The 15,624-nt window shown below is 36.5% G+C and overlaps 1 protein-coding gene and 1 long non-coding RNA gene across 2 annotated transcripts; both read left to right on the top strand.

Moving 5' to 3' along the window:
- The first annotated feature begins 378 nt into the window (after positions 1 to 378).
- LOC133862003 (uncharacterized) lies at positions 379 to 4,078 on the top strand. The gene is made up of 4 exons (XR_009899106.1): positions 379 to 404; positions 606 to 663; positions 3,289 to 3,657; positions 3,757 to 4,078. It is a non-coding gene; the product is annotated as an uncharacterized LOC133862003 (long non-coding RNA).
- A 6,255-nt stretch (positions 4,079 to 10,333) lies between these two features.
- On the top strand, positions 10,334 to 13,295 carry LOC133859578 (receptor-like protein kinase FERONIA). Its single transcript, XM_062295019.1, has one exon. The coding sequence runs from the start codon at positions 10,362 to 10,364 to the stop codon at positions 13,014 to 13,016; it is 2,655 nt and encodes an 884-aa protein (XP_062151003.1). The 5' UTR covers positions 10,334 to 10,361; the 3' UTR covers positions 13,017 to 13,295.
- Positions 13,296 to 15,624: the final 2,329 nt, after the last annotated feature.

The following is a 15,624-nucleotide window of genomic DNA, read 5'->3' as shown; positions in this document are numbered from 1 at the left end:
GGTGTAAATCTGGGCCGGTTATAACCGGACCGGAACCAGATCCGGGCACTAACCGGGCCCGGAAAACCGGTAACCGGGTAGGTACCCGGTCCCGGTCCCGGGTTCATGTTTTCAAAAGACCCGGTTAATCCGAGAACTCGGGACCGGGTTGTAAATTATTAACAAAAAAAAAATACCGCCTTCCCTTTTACGCTTTTACGTTTAGTCGTTTTAACTTTTAACCCTAAATCTAAAATCATACACTCACTGACTCACGCCACACTGCCACAGTGTCACTCTTCACTCTTCAGTCTCTTCTTCTTTGTTGTCCGCCGCTCGGCTGCTGTCGCTCTTCTTCTTTCCTTTTTTTTTTTCCTCTGCCAATGTCACTCTTCTTGTGATCTTGTCTTCATTTCTTTTTTAAGGTGGGTTTTTAATTTCTTTTTTATTTTGTTATTTTGTTATTTATTATTATTATTATTATTAATTTTATTATTATTATTATTATTATTTTAGTTTTCACGCTGCATTCATTTCTTCTTCAGTTCTTCTTTTCTTTGTACTGGGTTTTGGACATGAAGAACAAAACTTACTGACTTAGTGATTTCGTCTTTGTTTCTCTACAGATCTGATGATTTCTGAAGCAGACGGAGCAAAGTAAGCACCGAAGCAGGCGGAGCAAAGGTTAGATCTAGATTTTTTTTTAGATCTACTTTAACTTTGCATTTGAACTTCTGATCTGCACTGGATTTTGGGGATTTTATAGATTTTAAACATCTGAAGTTATGTTCCTGTTGGTTTTGGTTAAATGGGTTTGTTGAGTTTTTTCTGTCTTAAGTTCCAGCTGTTTGTTTGTTTTTTCATGTTTTCCTGTCTTGTTGACTGTGTTGTTTTGGTTATAGTCTGGTTTCCAACTTGTTTTGTTGGGCTTGTTTGAGAAGTTTTAGAGCTTGTTTGCTCGTTTTTTCTGTTTTGTGGTTTTGGAGTTTGTACAGTTGTTTTGAATTCAATATAGTTTAATTATTCATCAAAAAAAAAAAAAAAGGGGTTTGTTTTCTTTTTGTGCATGTCTTGGAACCGTTGTTCCTGTTCTAGTGTTTTCAGTAGAACATATGGGTATTGGGAGAAACCTATAAGAGAAAACCCAGTTTATTACAGTTAGTTTTAACTAGATTAGTTAAATCACTTGTATTTAGTTATTGACAGCTGTATTTGTAACTAAATTAGTTTAGAGTTGATCTTATCTTCTTTGTAAACTCGCATATGTAAATACCGTGTACTAGTACATTATTTACACATCCATCAATACAAGAAAACTTCAGCTTACAAGCTAATCATCTTTCTCTATTTTTTCTCTGTTTACTCTCTGCTTTTCATTCTGTCTTCCTTCAATTTGTAAGTATTTGTTTAAATACTTAATTAGATTAGATTGATGTATAATTTGGGTTTATTAAATCTGAATTCTACACTATATATGAATCTATGATTTATATTTTGTTTCTTAAATATTCTACTCTTCCATTTGGTGAATTTTTCTTAATAGACTAACAAGAAATAACAATCTTAACATTTAACAGATGGAGAACACCGTTAATGAGACTCCTACAACTTGTCCTATTATGAAAAATGTTACCGAGTCACATGACAAACCTGGAGCACCATCTACAACTGTTGGAACCCCCTTGTCTTCCTCGCAAACACAATTGGGTAAGGGTACCTCAAAAAAAAAAAAAAATTGTGTGAATAAGTCGGAAGTATGGCTGCACTTTACAAAAGTGGAACCAATTGACTCGGATAACCCTAAGGCAAAATGCAATTATTGCAATAGGATGTTAGCGTGTCACTGGAGAAATGGCACTTCAACTATGAAGGTACACCTTCAAAACTGTCCAACCTCCCCACTTAGAAAACCGGATATACCCAAAGGTCAAACTCTATTGCAACCGTCATTTAAGAAAATGTCAGAGGATGGTAGTACCAATAGCAATACCAACCAATTGGGATTTATGAAGTATGATCCGATAAAAATAAGAAAATTGATTGTTCAATATTTCATTAAGGAGGAGTTGCCTTTTAGGCATGTGGAGAGTGATGGGTTTAGAGAATTGATGAATGGAATTGAACCAAGGTTCAATTTACCATGTCGCATTACTCTACAAAAGGATTGCATGAAGTTATATGAGGAAGTAAAACTTAATTTGAAGGCTTTTTTGAGGGGAAAAAGGATTTGCATTACTACTGATACATGGACATCTCTTCAAAATTTGAACTACATGGTTGTTACCGCTAACTTCATAGATTCTGATTGGAAAATGCATAAGAAAATAATCAAGTTTAACTTGATTTCAAGTCATAAGGGTGAAAATATTAGAAGAATTTTGGAGAATACATTGATAGAGTGGGAGATTGAATCAGTGTTTACTATTACAGCTGACAATGCTACAGTCAATGATGTGGCTATTGATTATATGAGAAGAAAGTTTAAGGATAAGAGAACTACTATTTTGGAAGGTGAATTCCTCCACATGCGGTGTGCTGCTCATATATTAAATCTTGTTGTAAATGAAGGCTTGAAAAAATTAGGTGATTGTGTTTCTAATATTAGGAATGCAGTGAAATTTGTGAGGTCTTCAGCACAGAGAATGGCAAGTTTTAAAGAGTGCATAAAGTGTGAAAAAATTCAATGTACGAAGACGGTGTCTCTAGATGTTCAAACAAGATGGAATTCTACGTACTTGATGTTGAGTTCGGCTGAGAAGTATGAAAAAGCTTTTACTCGACTTGGGGAGGAAGATGGTCATCCTTTTGTTGTTCCTAGCTATGATGAGTGAGAAAATGCTAGGGAATTTGTGAAGTTTTTGAAACCTTTTTATGAAGCAACATTAAAGTTTTCTGCCTTAACTCATGTTACCTCCAATGCATATTTCATTCAACTTTGCATTATTATAAAAACATTGTCTGATGGATGCATGAGTTCTAATTCTATCCTTAGTGCAGTGAGTTGGGATATGAAAAGGAAGTATGAAAAGTATTGGGGAACTATGGATAAGGTTAACTTATTGTTGTATGTTGCTCATGTTCTTGACTCACGTACCAAGTTTAAGGCGTTACAATATTCTTTGGTCAAATGCAGTGGCCCTGAGTGGGCAAAAGAAATTGAGACAAATGTGAAAGACCTCTTGAACCGTTTGTGGGAGCAATACAATAAGTTATATGGGGGGCGTTTGTCTAAATTTGATGAGAGTTTGGAAAGCTCAACTGTTACATCTTTAGATGCTAGTGGAAATAACACTGATGATACACTTGCAGAGACGGAATATATGAATGACCTATTTCAACACCTTGAGGAAGAGAACAACTTGGAGTGTATGTCGGAGGTAGATCGTTATTTTTTGGATGGGTGTGAAGCAACATCAAAAGATTTTGACATCTTACTTTGGTGGTAGGTTAATGCACCCAAATATCCTATCCTCGCAGAGATAGCCCGTGATATATTGGCCATTCCTATTTCCACAGTTGCATCCGAGTCTGCATTCAGCAATGGAGGACGTATATTAGATCCTTTTAGGAGTTCATTATCTCCAATGACAGTTGAGGCCTTGATTTGCACTCAAGACTGGTTAAAGGGCAATCAAGACTTGGAGTATGAGAAGATTATTGAAATCTTTGATGAGCATGGTAAATGATTATAAATTCATTTTATTTTTCATTATTATTAATTCATTTTTGTTATTTATTTATTTTACTCATTCTCATTTTTTTTTTCTTCTATTGTAGTTATTGATGATTGAGAGGAGAGCTACAAAAAGCCACAGACCATGCTTGGATATGTTTAATGTTTATGAACTTTTGGGTTTGAACTTTTTTAATTCTTAATATGTTTAATGTTTATGAACTTTTGATTGCTGGTTTGTTTAAAAAAGGTAGTTGATCTTTGTAATTTTCAGACATTATGGAGACTGTTTGATGGCTTAATGTCTTTGTGATAGGTTGTGCTTTATTGTCAAGAGAGGCTTAATGTCTACTCCTTGTAATGTTTATTTATTATTTAGATAGCTGCTGTTTTGGATTTTTCTTGCTTTGGTTGGTGAAGATTTTTCCTGGCAGTGATTTGTTTTATGTTGCTGCCTTTGTTTCTTCATCCAACAAGCCTCTATTTTTTAATCAGTCATTTATTATTTAAGATAGCTCCCTCTGTTTTTTTTTTAATCAGGTATCTTGTGAGTTGTGACAGGTGACTTGTATTTCTAATGGTAGCAGATCAGCAGATGCTACCATTAGAAAAGCTAATGCAAAATGACCCCCCAGACTTCATTCTATTTGATATCATCCAGAGTTGGATCCCTGAAACTGCCACTAAATTTGGTGTGCCTTGTGTCCTTTTCAGTGTGTTTTCTGCTTGTGCATTAGCCTTCACAGGGCCACCTGCTGAGCTGAAGTCCCTCAACCAACGAACAAAACCTGCACTCAACTCTTTGTATATATAACTAATAACTGAATATATAAAGCCCCCCCCCCCCCCCCCCCCAAAAAAAAAGGGGTCCAATGCCTAAAATACTAAAAACAGGCCCAAAAAATATAATTTTTTTTTTTTAAAAAAAAACTCGGTCTAGGTACCCGAGGTACCCGAATCTGGTCCCGGTTATTGAAAATCCAATAACCGGGACCCCGGTTCCGGTTCCCGGTTTTGGCCAATAACCGGGAACCGGAACCGGATTTACACCCCTAAATGAGTGCACTAGTGTCTGCTTTGAAGAACCTCATATGGGGTATATATATATATATATTATAAAATCGATTATGAAGGAGAGAGAGAGAGAGAGAAAGAATGGAGCGTTGAGGAAGAGGGAAGAGAGATGAAATGAGGAGACATTACAAAAAAAATTGTTTTTCGCCACTTGCAGTTCGCCACGTGTACGATCATTGTACATGTGGCGAACTGTTGGTCGCGTGCAAGTGGCCACGTAAATACACGCGGTAGATCCGGTTGAGACTAACTGCACAATTAGCCGCGTGTATTAAAATACGCGCGGCCAACGGTTGGCCGCGCGTATTTTAATACACGTGGCCAACTGTTGGCCGCGTGTATTATTATACACGTGGCAATATGTTTTTTTAAAAAAATTAAAAAATAATTTTTTATTTAATTTAAATCTGTATTTAATTATTTTTTAAATAATTGATTGTATTTTTAATTTAATTCTTTATTTTTAGAGCAAAATAATAATAATAACTGAAAAAAAAAAGAAAAAGATGAGGAAAACACACGTACGAGCAAGTTCAGTAGAGAGAGAGAGATACAGAGAGAGAGCGAGATACAGAGAGAGAGCGAGATACAGAGAGAGAGCGAGAGACAGAGAGAGAGAGAGAGAGAGAGAGAGCGAGAGACAGAGATACAGAGAGAGAGAGAGACAGAGAGAGAGAGATACAGACAGAGAGAGAGAGACAGAGAGAGAGAGAGCGAGAGACAGAGAGCGAGAGAGACAGAGAGAGAGAGAGAGCGAGAGCGAGAGACACAGAGAGAGAGAGAGCGAGAGACAGAGAGAGAGAGAGGGAGAGCGAGAGACAGAGAGAGAGAGCGATACAGAGAGAGAGAGAGAGAGAGAGAGAGAGAGAGAGAGAGAGAGAGAGAACACACCGTGAGAGAGAGAGAGCGAGAGATAGAGAGAGAGAGTGATACAGAGGAGAGAGAGAACATGTATATTTAACGTTTTTTTTTTTTTTTTTTTCATTTGAAACTCCTGTTCAGTGGCGCGCGGGACAATTCCCACGCGCCACTGCTACGTACCTTCGCAAATTCTGGCCGCGTGGCTTTAGGCCATGCGGCCAATTCTATTATACGTATATATACATACATATATATATATATATATATATATATATATATATATATATATATATATATATATATATATATATATATATATATATATATATATATATATAAAATAAAAACAATTAGCCACGTGTGTAAAAAATACACGCGGCCATATACAAAACTTAATAAAATTTGTTTTTATTAATATATATTTGATAAAAACAATTGGCTACGTGTATTAAATACACGCGGCCAATTGGCCGCGTGTAAAAAATACACGCAGCCAACTGGCCGCGTGTAGAAAATACACGCGGCCAACTGGCCGCGTGTAAAAAATACACGCGGCCAATTGGTCGCGTGTATAAATTACACGTGTCCAGTTGGCCGCGTGTAATTAATTACACGCGGCCAACTGTGATGCGCCCCCTTCTAGCCACGTGTACTATATACATGTGGTTAATTGGACGCGTGTCTACAGTAACAGGTACTGTAGACACGCGGCCAATTGTATAGTTTTTTTGTAGTGAGAAAACAATGAAAAAACTAAAACCTTCATTATTTTATTCTCTTTAGTGTGCTACAGTAAACTTTTAAACATGGCTATTCACCATAGCAAAATTTTACTTTTGTTATTCTCTTGGAGAAGTACTAAAATGGCTCATAGTAGCTAAATATAGCTAACTTGAGCCATTTAGAGCATTTTTTTTTTGAGATGCTAACATGTAATAAAAGTAGTAGGAATGATCAAGTTTGTACCCAATATTAATAAACGCATGTGCATATCTTGGTATATATATAAATTCACCAAAATGTCGTTATTTTGGTGTCTATATTGAATATATGTTACATTTAAACTAAATTTATGTTTTTTGTGTTTTGAAATTGTAATTTTTTTTTTTTTTTTTTTTTTTTTTGTGTTGAATTTGTAATTTATGTTTATGCAATTAAAGAAATTGTAGGTTAGATGTCCAGATTTATGAGTTGTGGTACAAAATGGGCTGGTGATCATATATTTTTTTATCGATTCAAGTTTTTGTTCTATTATTGGCAGAAACTAGAGTGATTATAGCTCATAATCCCTAAGGAATTAGTGGATATATGTTCTCTATCTCTCTTCTATTTTTTTTTGTAAGTACATATAGAAAAATTACAACCAAGAATAACAAATTAGGGGTGGACAACCCAACAAGAAGTATCAAAGCAACAAAAGAAAATAGAAAGTAAAAGAGAATGCATCAAACAAAAGACGCTGCCCTATTGATTTTTTGGCACGAACACTAAGAAACGTGACAGCCAACAAATTAAGACTGTAAAAAAAAGTGTGGATATGAACATGATCGTCACAAGACCCTTCAACCCTATTTGAACCCCCAGTACAAAGGACTTAGATAGAAGCATGACCCTTTGATACCCTTAAGCCCTACCCAAATGCCTGAAGGGGAACAAAAACATCAAACATGCACAAACAAAGGGAAGGACCAAAATATAAGAACAACAAATATACAACAAAACAAAAGCAACACAACAAGACCAACATAGGGGACCAACGAAATACTCCTATCTTTGGTCCAAAGCTCCCGCGCTTGGAGGCCACACCCCGGCGCGTGGTGGCCATGCTCCAGCTCAAAGTGGCAAGAAGAGAGAAGACCACCCCAAGAGACCAGCAGCAATGGGAGAAGACAACAAATTAGACGACATAAAGCGTCGCGCTCAGTGAAGGGCTATCCACACGTCGACACGTGTGAAACATGCACAAATGAGTGAGACATACTTGTGGGCAAGTGTGGGACATGCGTCGGTGCATGTGGGTGAGATGCAGATGGGACCAGTGGTGGATGGAAGTGGAGAGGTTGAGGAGAAAGGTGGAGTGGCGTGTCTGAGGGTAGAGCTTCCTAAAGTTGACAGATCTGTATTTGAGAAACCTAAATTCAAAAATTTCAAAAAAAAAAAAATGGTGGATTCTAGGATGGGAACAATTAGAGGAGGTTGAATCCGAATGGTTGGCGGTGGAGGAGGGGTCGATAGGGAACCAAAATATATAAATCATCAGATACGATTGATAAGGCCCCAAAAGAGACAGATAGGAGGTAGTTTGAACCTCATAAGAAGCATGAAAGGGTAGGCTGAGGAAGAGGGGAGTTGAGGGGAAGGGGGAGGAGGGACTAAATATGGGGATTTTTTGTTTTGTTTTTGTTTTTTATTATTTTTTCCTGGAGAGAGATCGATGAGAGCGTTTTCGAGTAGGGACCTATGGTTTCTTTTTTATTTTTGGTTCTAAACAAATAGATTGACTCTCCCACTAATCATAAAAAAATATTAAAAAGAAAAGAATAATCGGGCTCCCAACAAAGAAACATTACAGCTCTTGGTCAATGCATTTTAATTAGTTTGCAGACAATATGGAAAATATTATATACAATCTAATAATTAGAGACAAAAAAAAAATAAATGTTTAAAAGACTAAAATAGACCCAAAAGGCCCAAAAACCTGATATGCGGATAACGGTTAGTAATGTATAATACAGATGCAGTTACGTACTTAAAAGTGATAACTGAATAATGCGGATACGATCATTATCATTCGCATTCACATGTACAACCCTACCTGATTGGAATTTGAGGCATATAATGAGTAGAGACAACTTAGAATTAGGATGGAATAAAAAATAAAACAAATAGTGAGATATATCTAGTTTGAACTAGGGACTTATTATCAGGGGGAAAGGGTGCCCCAATTTTGAAATAAATTAAAAAAAAAAAAAAAAAAAAAAAAAAATTAAAAAGCATTGTTGTCATTCAAAATAATTTAAATTTTTTTTAACTAAGGAAAAAAAAATAGATCGAAATGATTATTTCTACGAGTTACTCATATTAAACCACTTGATAAAATTAAAATGTATAAACTATAAATTAAAAAAATAAAATAAAAAATCACAGTGTGGAAGAACAAACTTTATTATATTATTACACTAACACAATGTGAAGAGAAATAAAAGAAATAAACAAGTTAAAGCTTCAATTAGAATTTTTGGTATAGTAAAACTTAAAATGTAATGAAATGATGATATTTCCAATTTTTTTTTAGAATTTTCCATGATGAGGTTTCAGTACTTGAAACAAATTGTAGTTTATATATGTTCAAAAAGTTTAAATTTTGTAGTTAATGAAATATGAAAAATCAACAAGTAGGATGATAATTGTAAGAGAAAGACAACGAGGAAATTAATGAAAATGAATCATTTCTCTAAATGTAATTAGAAGGGAAAGTTCAAAAACAAAAAAGTTAGAAGGACTTCGAAATAAAATGGAGAATAACTTTCTTAGATATCTGGTTGTCTACATTAAGAATAAAATTACTGAAAGATTTATTCCAACATGAGAATTGATTACTTTTATTCGTTAAAGGAGGATCGAGTTCAATTATCACATGTGAATTTTTTTCTCTCTTTCTATCCCCATTCCTGGGTTAGGTGGCAGAATGGGTGAAATTAATTTGTTTTTTTTTTTTACATATGAACTTAAAATAATATCTGACCCTACATCATGGTTTTGTTCGTGGCATACACTACAAAAAACAAATGCATTCGCCACGTGACTACAATAGCAGTTGCTATAGCCACGTGGCCACTTTGCCACGTGTCATAATGAAAACGTAACAACATGCAACAGGGAGACATCCGGCCACGTGTAATAAATACACGTGGCCACATGGCCGCGTGGAAATAATCCACGCGGCCAGACAGACACGTGTATTTATTACACGTGTCCAAATAGCCACGTGTATAAATACACGTGGCAGCTCGAGCACGCAGATTTATACGCCTGGAACGGTACCTCGTGATCCGCAGGGATGCCCTTCAAATTTGTAGATATTTTGTATAATTATTTTTTGTTAGTGACAAACACGTTATTAATTATTGATTTGTGTAATTTGATTTTATGATATTTTTGGGTAAAATAGATTTTGTGATATTTTTGGGCGGAAATAAGAAATTAAAAAAAAAATTATTAAAAAAGAAATTAACAACAAAAATTTAAAAAAAAAATTTTAAATTAAATTAAAATTTTAAATTTTAAAAAAAAAATTAATTTTTTTTTAAAAAATGCCACATGTACTGTGAGACACGTGGCACATTGGCCACGTGTTTTTACTGTACACGTGGCAAATTGTACAATTCGCCACAGCGAGATCTATCATGCCTCGCACAAATGATCATTTACACGTGGCGACCTGTAAATATGGTAAAATCCAATTTTTTTTGTAGTGATATATAAATCGTATCAGAAGTGTTGTATAAATATCCGAAGGCTAGCTGTATTTATTTATTTATTTTTCCCTTAATTCTTTTTGTATATGACAGAACTGATATTTACCCTATGCCAGTTTAAGGTACAAAACAAACACCATACAATAAAGAAAATATATAGAATTTTAAATTACACATTCAATCCCCGTAAATGGGCTGTCAATTCTCAATAGTTCAGTTATTTAACTTTATGGTTGGAACAAAAAGGAGCTTGTCCTGCTCTCTCTAATTCTTAGAGTCAGTGATCTCTTGCTGCCATGAGAAACCTCTCAATGCTCACCCCTTTCTTCTACGTCTTCGTCTCATTCTCCCTTCTTGCTCATATCTCTTCAGTCTCTACTTCTACACCCCCTTACGTCGCTGTTGATGATATTACCCTCAACTGCGGCACTTCTAGCAACTCAACGGATCAATTCAGTAAGCGCGAGTGGATGGGAGACATACGCTCCAAATTCACTCCAATAGAAGAAGCTGATCACAAATCTATTGCCTCTACACCCCACAGCTCCGTAAACACGGTCCCCTACTCGACTGCCCGTTTATCTTATTCCCAATTCATGTACGACTTTCATCTCACCCCTGGCCCCAAATTCGTTCGCTTCTACTTTTACCCGGTTTCTTACCCAGGTTTTGAAGGGTCTCGGGACTTTTTCACTGTCAAAGCCGGTTCGTTCACCTTACTTAAGAACTTCAGTGCTTCCATCCTTGCTAATTCCTTGAAAGAAGTAACACTTTCTAAGGAGTTCTGCATCAACGTGGGAAAGGATCAAAAGTTGAATTTAACGTTCATCCCATTTCCAAGCACTTCTGGTAAGTCCTATGTTTTTATTAATGGAATTGAGATTGTTTCCATGCCAGACAAACTCTACTATGGGGCAGAAGGTCCAAGCACGGTCCCTAAATTAGTCGGTCAAGATACTGGTTTCCCCATAAAAGAAGATATGGCACTCGAGAAGGTTGTTCGATTAAACGTAGGCGGGGGCTTCATATCGGCGGCGGCAGACACTGGGATGTTTAGAGAATGGTCCCAGCAGAAAGATAGTTCTTGGTTGAGTGGAGGCGTAAACCCTCATCAGGTATCTTTCATACCCAGATACACAAAGATATCAAATTACACTGCACCAGATGATATCTATCGGAGTGCACTGTCAAAGGGTCCAAACACAACCAAGAACCAGGGTTCTAATTTGACTTTGAAATTATCCGTTGATCCAGGATTCCATTATTTGGTGAGGCTCCATTTCTGCGAAATAGTGTTCCCAATTACAAAACCCAGCCAAAGGGTATTCCAAATCAATATAGACAATAAGATAGCCGAGGAATGGGCTGATGTAATTCAATGGACCCAAAGGAATGAGACCCCTGTGTACAAGGACTATGTAGTATATATCCAAAACAAGCTTAATCTCTTCATTGCTCTACTACCTAGATTATCTCCCTACGGCATCGCCGATGTCATTTTAAACGCCGTGGAAGTGTTCAAATTGAGCGGCTATGACAAAAACCTTGCAGGTCCCAATCCTGAAAGTGTGCCCTCTCCACCGCCGGCTCAACAACCTGCTTCAACAGCCAGCGAGTCCGAGACAAAGAAAACAAAAATCATTGCCATTGGGAGTGGTGTAGGCTTCTTGGTTGTGCTCACTCTAGTGTGTTGCATGCTTCTCTGGAAAGTAAGGAAGACCAAGCGCTACGATTCTTACTATCCACTATCCAAGTGCTGGTGCTGGCCCGAGCCAGACAAGGGAAAGTCAACAAGGACAAGAGCCTCGTCACTGCCCGAAGAACTATGCCGCCACTTCTCAATAGACGAAATCAAAACAGCAACCCACAACTTCCATGAAGCATTAATTGTTGGTGTCGGTGGCTTTGGCAGTGTGTATAAGGGTTTCATTGACGATGGTACCATGATTGTGGCGGTCAAGCGCTTGAACCCGGAGTCAAAACAAGGTTTCCGTGAATTCTGGACAGAAATCGAGATGCTCTCTCTGCTTCGCCACGTCCACCTTGTCTCTCTCATTGGATTCTGCGATGAGGAGGGCGAGATGATCCTCGTCTACGACTACCTGAGCAACGGGACTCTCCGCCACCACCTCTATGAAACTCAAGACGATCCCCTTTCGTGGAAACAAAGGCTCAAGATTTGTGTAGGGGCAGCGTCTGGCTTGAATTACCTGCACACCGGCGTGAAGCAACCCATTATCCACCGTGACGTGAAATCCAACAATATTCTGTTGGACGAAAAATGGGTGGCCAAGGTTTCGGATTTCGGGTTGTCCAAAACGGGTCAAGATAACACAGCAGTCAGTACCATGGTAAAGGGTACTTTGGGGTATTTGGATCCGGATTATGTACGGCGTCAACAACTAACAGAAAAATCTGATGTGTATTCCTTTGGCGTGGTGTTGTTTGAAGTATTATGTGCGCGAAAAGCATTGGATCAAAAACTGGAGATTGAGCAATGCCACTTGGCCAACTGGGCCCGAAAATGCATTGAGAGAGGTACGATTGGTGAAATTATTGATTCGTATCTGAAGGGCAAGATTGCTCCCGAGTGTTTCAAGGTATATGTGGAGGTCGCAGAGAGTTGTGTACGTGATCAGGTGAACCAACGGCCCGTGATGAAAGATGTGATGGAAAAGCTCAGTTTTGCATTGGACCTACAAGAGAACGCAGACGCTGCGAAGGAGAAAATCAATCCCGGTGGTGAGCATAGCTACCCAAAGGTGGTATTATTCAGTGTTGTCAGTTCCACCTGTGTTTCTCAGAACAAAAATATTTACCGTGAACAAATGTTAGAAACAGATAGTGGGACCGGGTTCACCATGACTAATACTGAATTGACCTGCCCAAGTCTTGATTCTGCTATCACTAGTCAAGATGTCTTGACGGACACCACCAACTCTAAAGCTTAGGTTTCTTACATGTTCTTCCGGCCAAAGTGTATGGTAGTTCTTATTTAAAGGTCTGATTGGCTTGGAAAAAGTAAAAAAATAATAAATAAATAATGAAGTGTTATAGTATCATGAGTGCATGTGATTCAGGTCGTTTGCTATAACGTTTGCTTTTTTAGGCTTTGTTGGAGTATTGTAAGGAACTTTATGTACTTGTAGTTGTATGAACAATGTATAATTTTATTTTGTTTTTTGAGAAGAAAGTAAACTTTCCAAATGTATAATTGGTTTAAAGCTTAATTACTATGAGGCCAATATAGGCTAGATATGTTTTTTATAATTGATTTTTATTATTTGTTCCTTTTACAGTTCTTGACTTGACTAGATATGCTGAATTTTGCTAACCTAGTAAAGTTTTTTTTTTTTAAATGTAAATTTGAATTACATGCATGATCACCATAAGTCTAGCTAGTTATTAAGGATTAATAGTAAGTGTAGGGTTATTATATTCTGGTCCTTTTGTTTGTGGATTAGATAAACAAAGAAAAAAAACAAATTAGAAAGGTGGGCCTTTCCCCTTATCCGAAAAAAAAGAAAGAAAAAAGGGAAGGAAAAGGAAAAAAATCGGTGGAAATTAACGCTTCCTAAGAAACCATAGGAGGTAGCCGCAACTATTTAACCCTTTAGGGGCAAGGACTGTTGACCAATTAGAAACATATGATAGCAGTCGGAGAACGTACGTTAAGAATGTAGGGAGAAATCCTCCGATCGGAAGTGAGCTACATATGTACTAGTTGGCCAATTTAACAGTGATAGAATTCCGTATCTAACAAAATTTTGTACTATTTGGCCCATATTAATTAACGAGCAAAGCTAGAATCTATTATTTTATTTTCTCAAAATTAATGTGACTATAATTATTTGTTTGAATTAGAAAGAATTTTGATATGTGGTTGTAATAAATCACTTATATGATTCACCTGACCATATAAAAAATGAGCGTCTCAATCACTTATCTGATCAGGTAGATTTGGCCCATATTAATTAACGATCAAGCAAAGTTAGAATTTATTATTTTATTCTCTCAAAATTAATGTGGTTATAATTATTTATTTGAATTAGAAAGAATTTTTGTATGTGATTGTGATAAATCACTTATATGATCCACTTGACCATATAAAAAATGAGCTGCTCAATCACTTATCCGATTATGTAGATTTTATAAGTAATATCTTACGATCACCTGTCTGAATTTTCTCAAATTCTAGCAAATAATTGTAAACGATCATGATCTGTTAAAATCATCATTTGATTAAAATTTAATATTAATTTATTTCAAAGTCAATGGCCATTTTAAAAATTACGTCAAGTTTGAGAGAACGTGGAACTTAGTACCTTCCTCCTAATTAATACGAGATTTAACTTTAATTTCACATTAAGAGCTTCCTGAATAACAAGCAAGGTCGCTTCGGCCTCGCCAGAGTTTGGATTCCATGACTAGAATGTTTTTCTGGATTCTAAAATCCAGTGAGCAATATGTAAGTAGATGGCCAAATTTAATAGCGTCCAGAGGTTAGAAAGATTCTCTCAAATCACCATAGAGAAGTGGCAGGCAAGGAAAAAAAGTTTGTCTCCCGCGATGTAACTCTTCGATTTTGGAGTTACACGAGTCAAATAATTCAAACATTAAAACTAATCATAAATATTTAACTGTTTTCCAAATAATAGGAAATTAATTAATAGTATGAATCTACGTCATTTTGTCATCTCATATTCAATATAATAGTACACGTCATTATGTAAAAAAATCTACGCTTTATCTTCCCACTCTGCACACGAAAGCTTATTGCCTATTCGCTTCTTGGGGAATGGTGAGATTAGAGATCCCCTGACCTGAATCACTCCACCAAATCACTTGGAAATTTTTTCATGTTTTATTATTATTATTTAATAATTTTAGGAGACTTCCCTTTGCAATTGCTGACCAGCTGGCATTTACTGCTTTAAAGAGTTCTCCAGGCCATTGGACATCGCACCAATCTACCCAACATCAACTTTGAGAAAGTTGATCAAGTAACTTTCCCAAAAGCGGGGCCTTTTTTTGGTAAAGCCCATTGTTCCTTTGTTTTTAGTCTTTATTACGGTCCTATGGAAATTACTTTAGAATATTATAATTGTTATAATTATTAATATATCTCCCGCACGTACATATCACGTTTCACGTGAATCCTTCTTGTCTACAATATTGTACGGATCAAGTCAGCCGATCAATTATTTACGTACGATACTAGAAACAATATTAAACCAGATGCTAGAAAGCTCGTCTATCTATCGAACTATGTATGTTTCATATATGGATATAGCAGAAAAATTGGACCATTTTTCTCTGAGGAGCTAACAACTTAAAACAACATGCTCATATGCAAAACGGGATGAGCTCAAATTTAGTCTAATCTAATAGCATATGGGATGATAATACAATATTCCCATGGTCAATTTGTCAAAATACTCATATAATAAAAATTTATTTAGAGTTGTAACATTGACAAAGAATCACACCAAGTATAACTTGAATCTATCGTTTATATATATTAGTGGAAGCTCAGGAAAAGATCCTCACAAAAAAATG

The sequence above is a fragment of the Alnus glutinosa genome, chromosome 2, assembly GCF_958979055.1.
Source record: "Alnus glutinosa chromosome 2, dhAlnGlut1.1, whole genome shotgun sequence".
In the NCBI taxonomy this organism is placed as follows: domain Eukaryota; kingdom Viridiplantae; phylum Streptophyta; class Magnoliopsida; order Fagales; family Betulaceae; genus Alnus; species Alnus glutinosa.
The sequence above is the reverse complement of the archived record's forward strand: the minus strand, read 5'-3'. Positions and strand labels throughout refer to the sequence as shown.

Bases quoted from the DNA above. Each gene is read 5' to 3' on its own strand.
- LOC133859578 (XM_062295019.1), top strand. From the start codon at position 10,362: ATGAGAAACCTCTCAATGCTCACCCCTTTCTTCTACGTCTTCGTCTCA.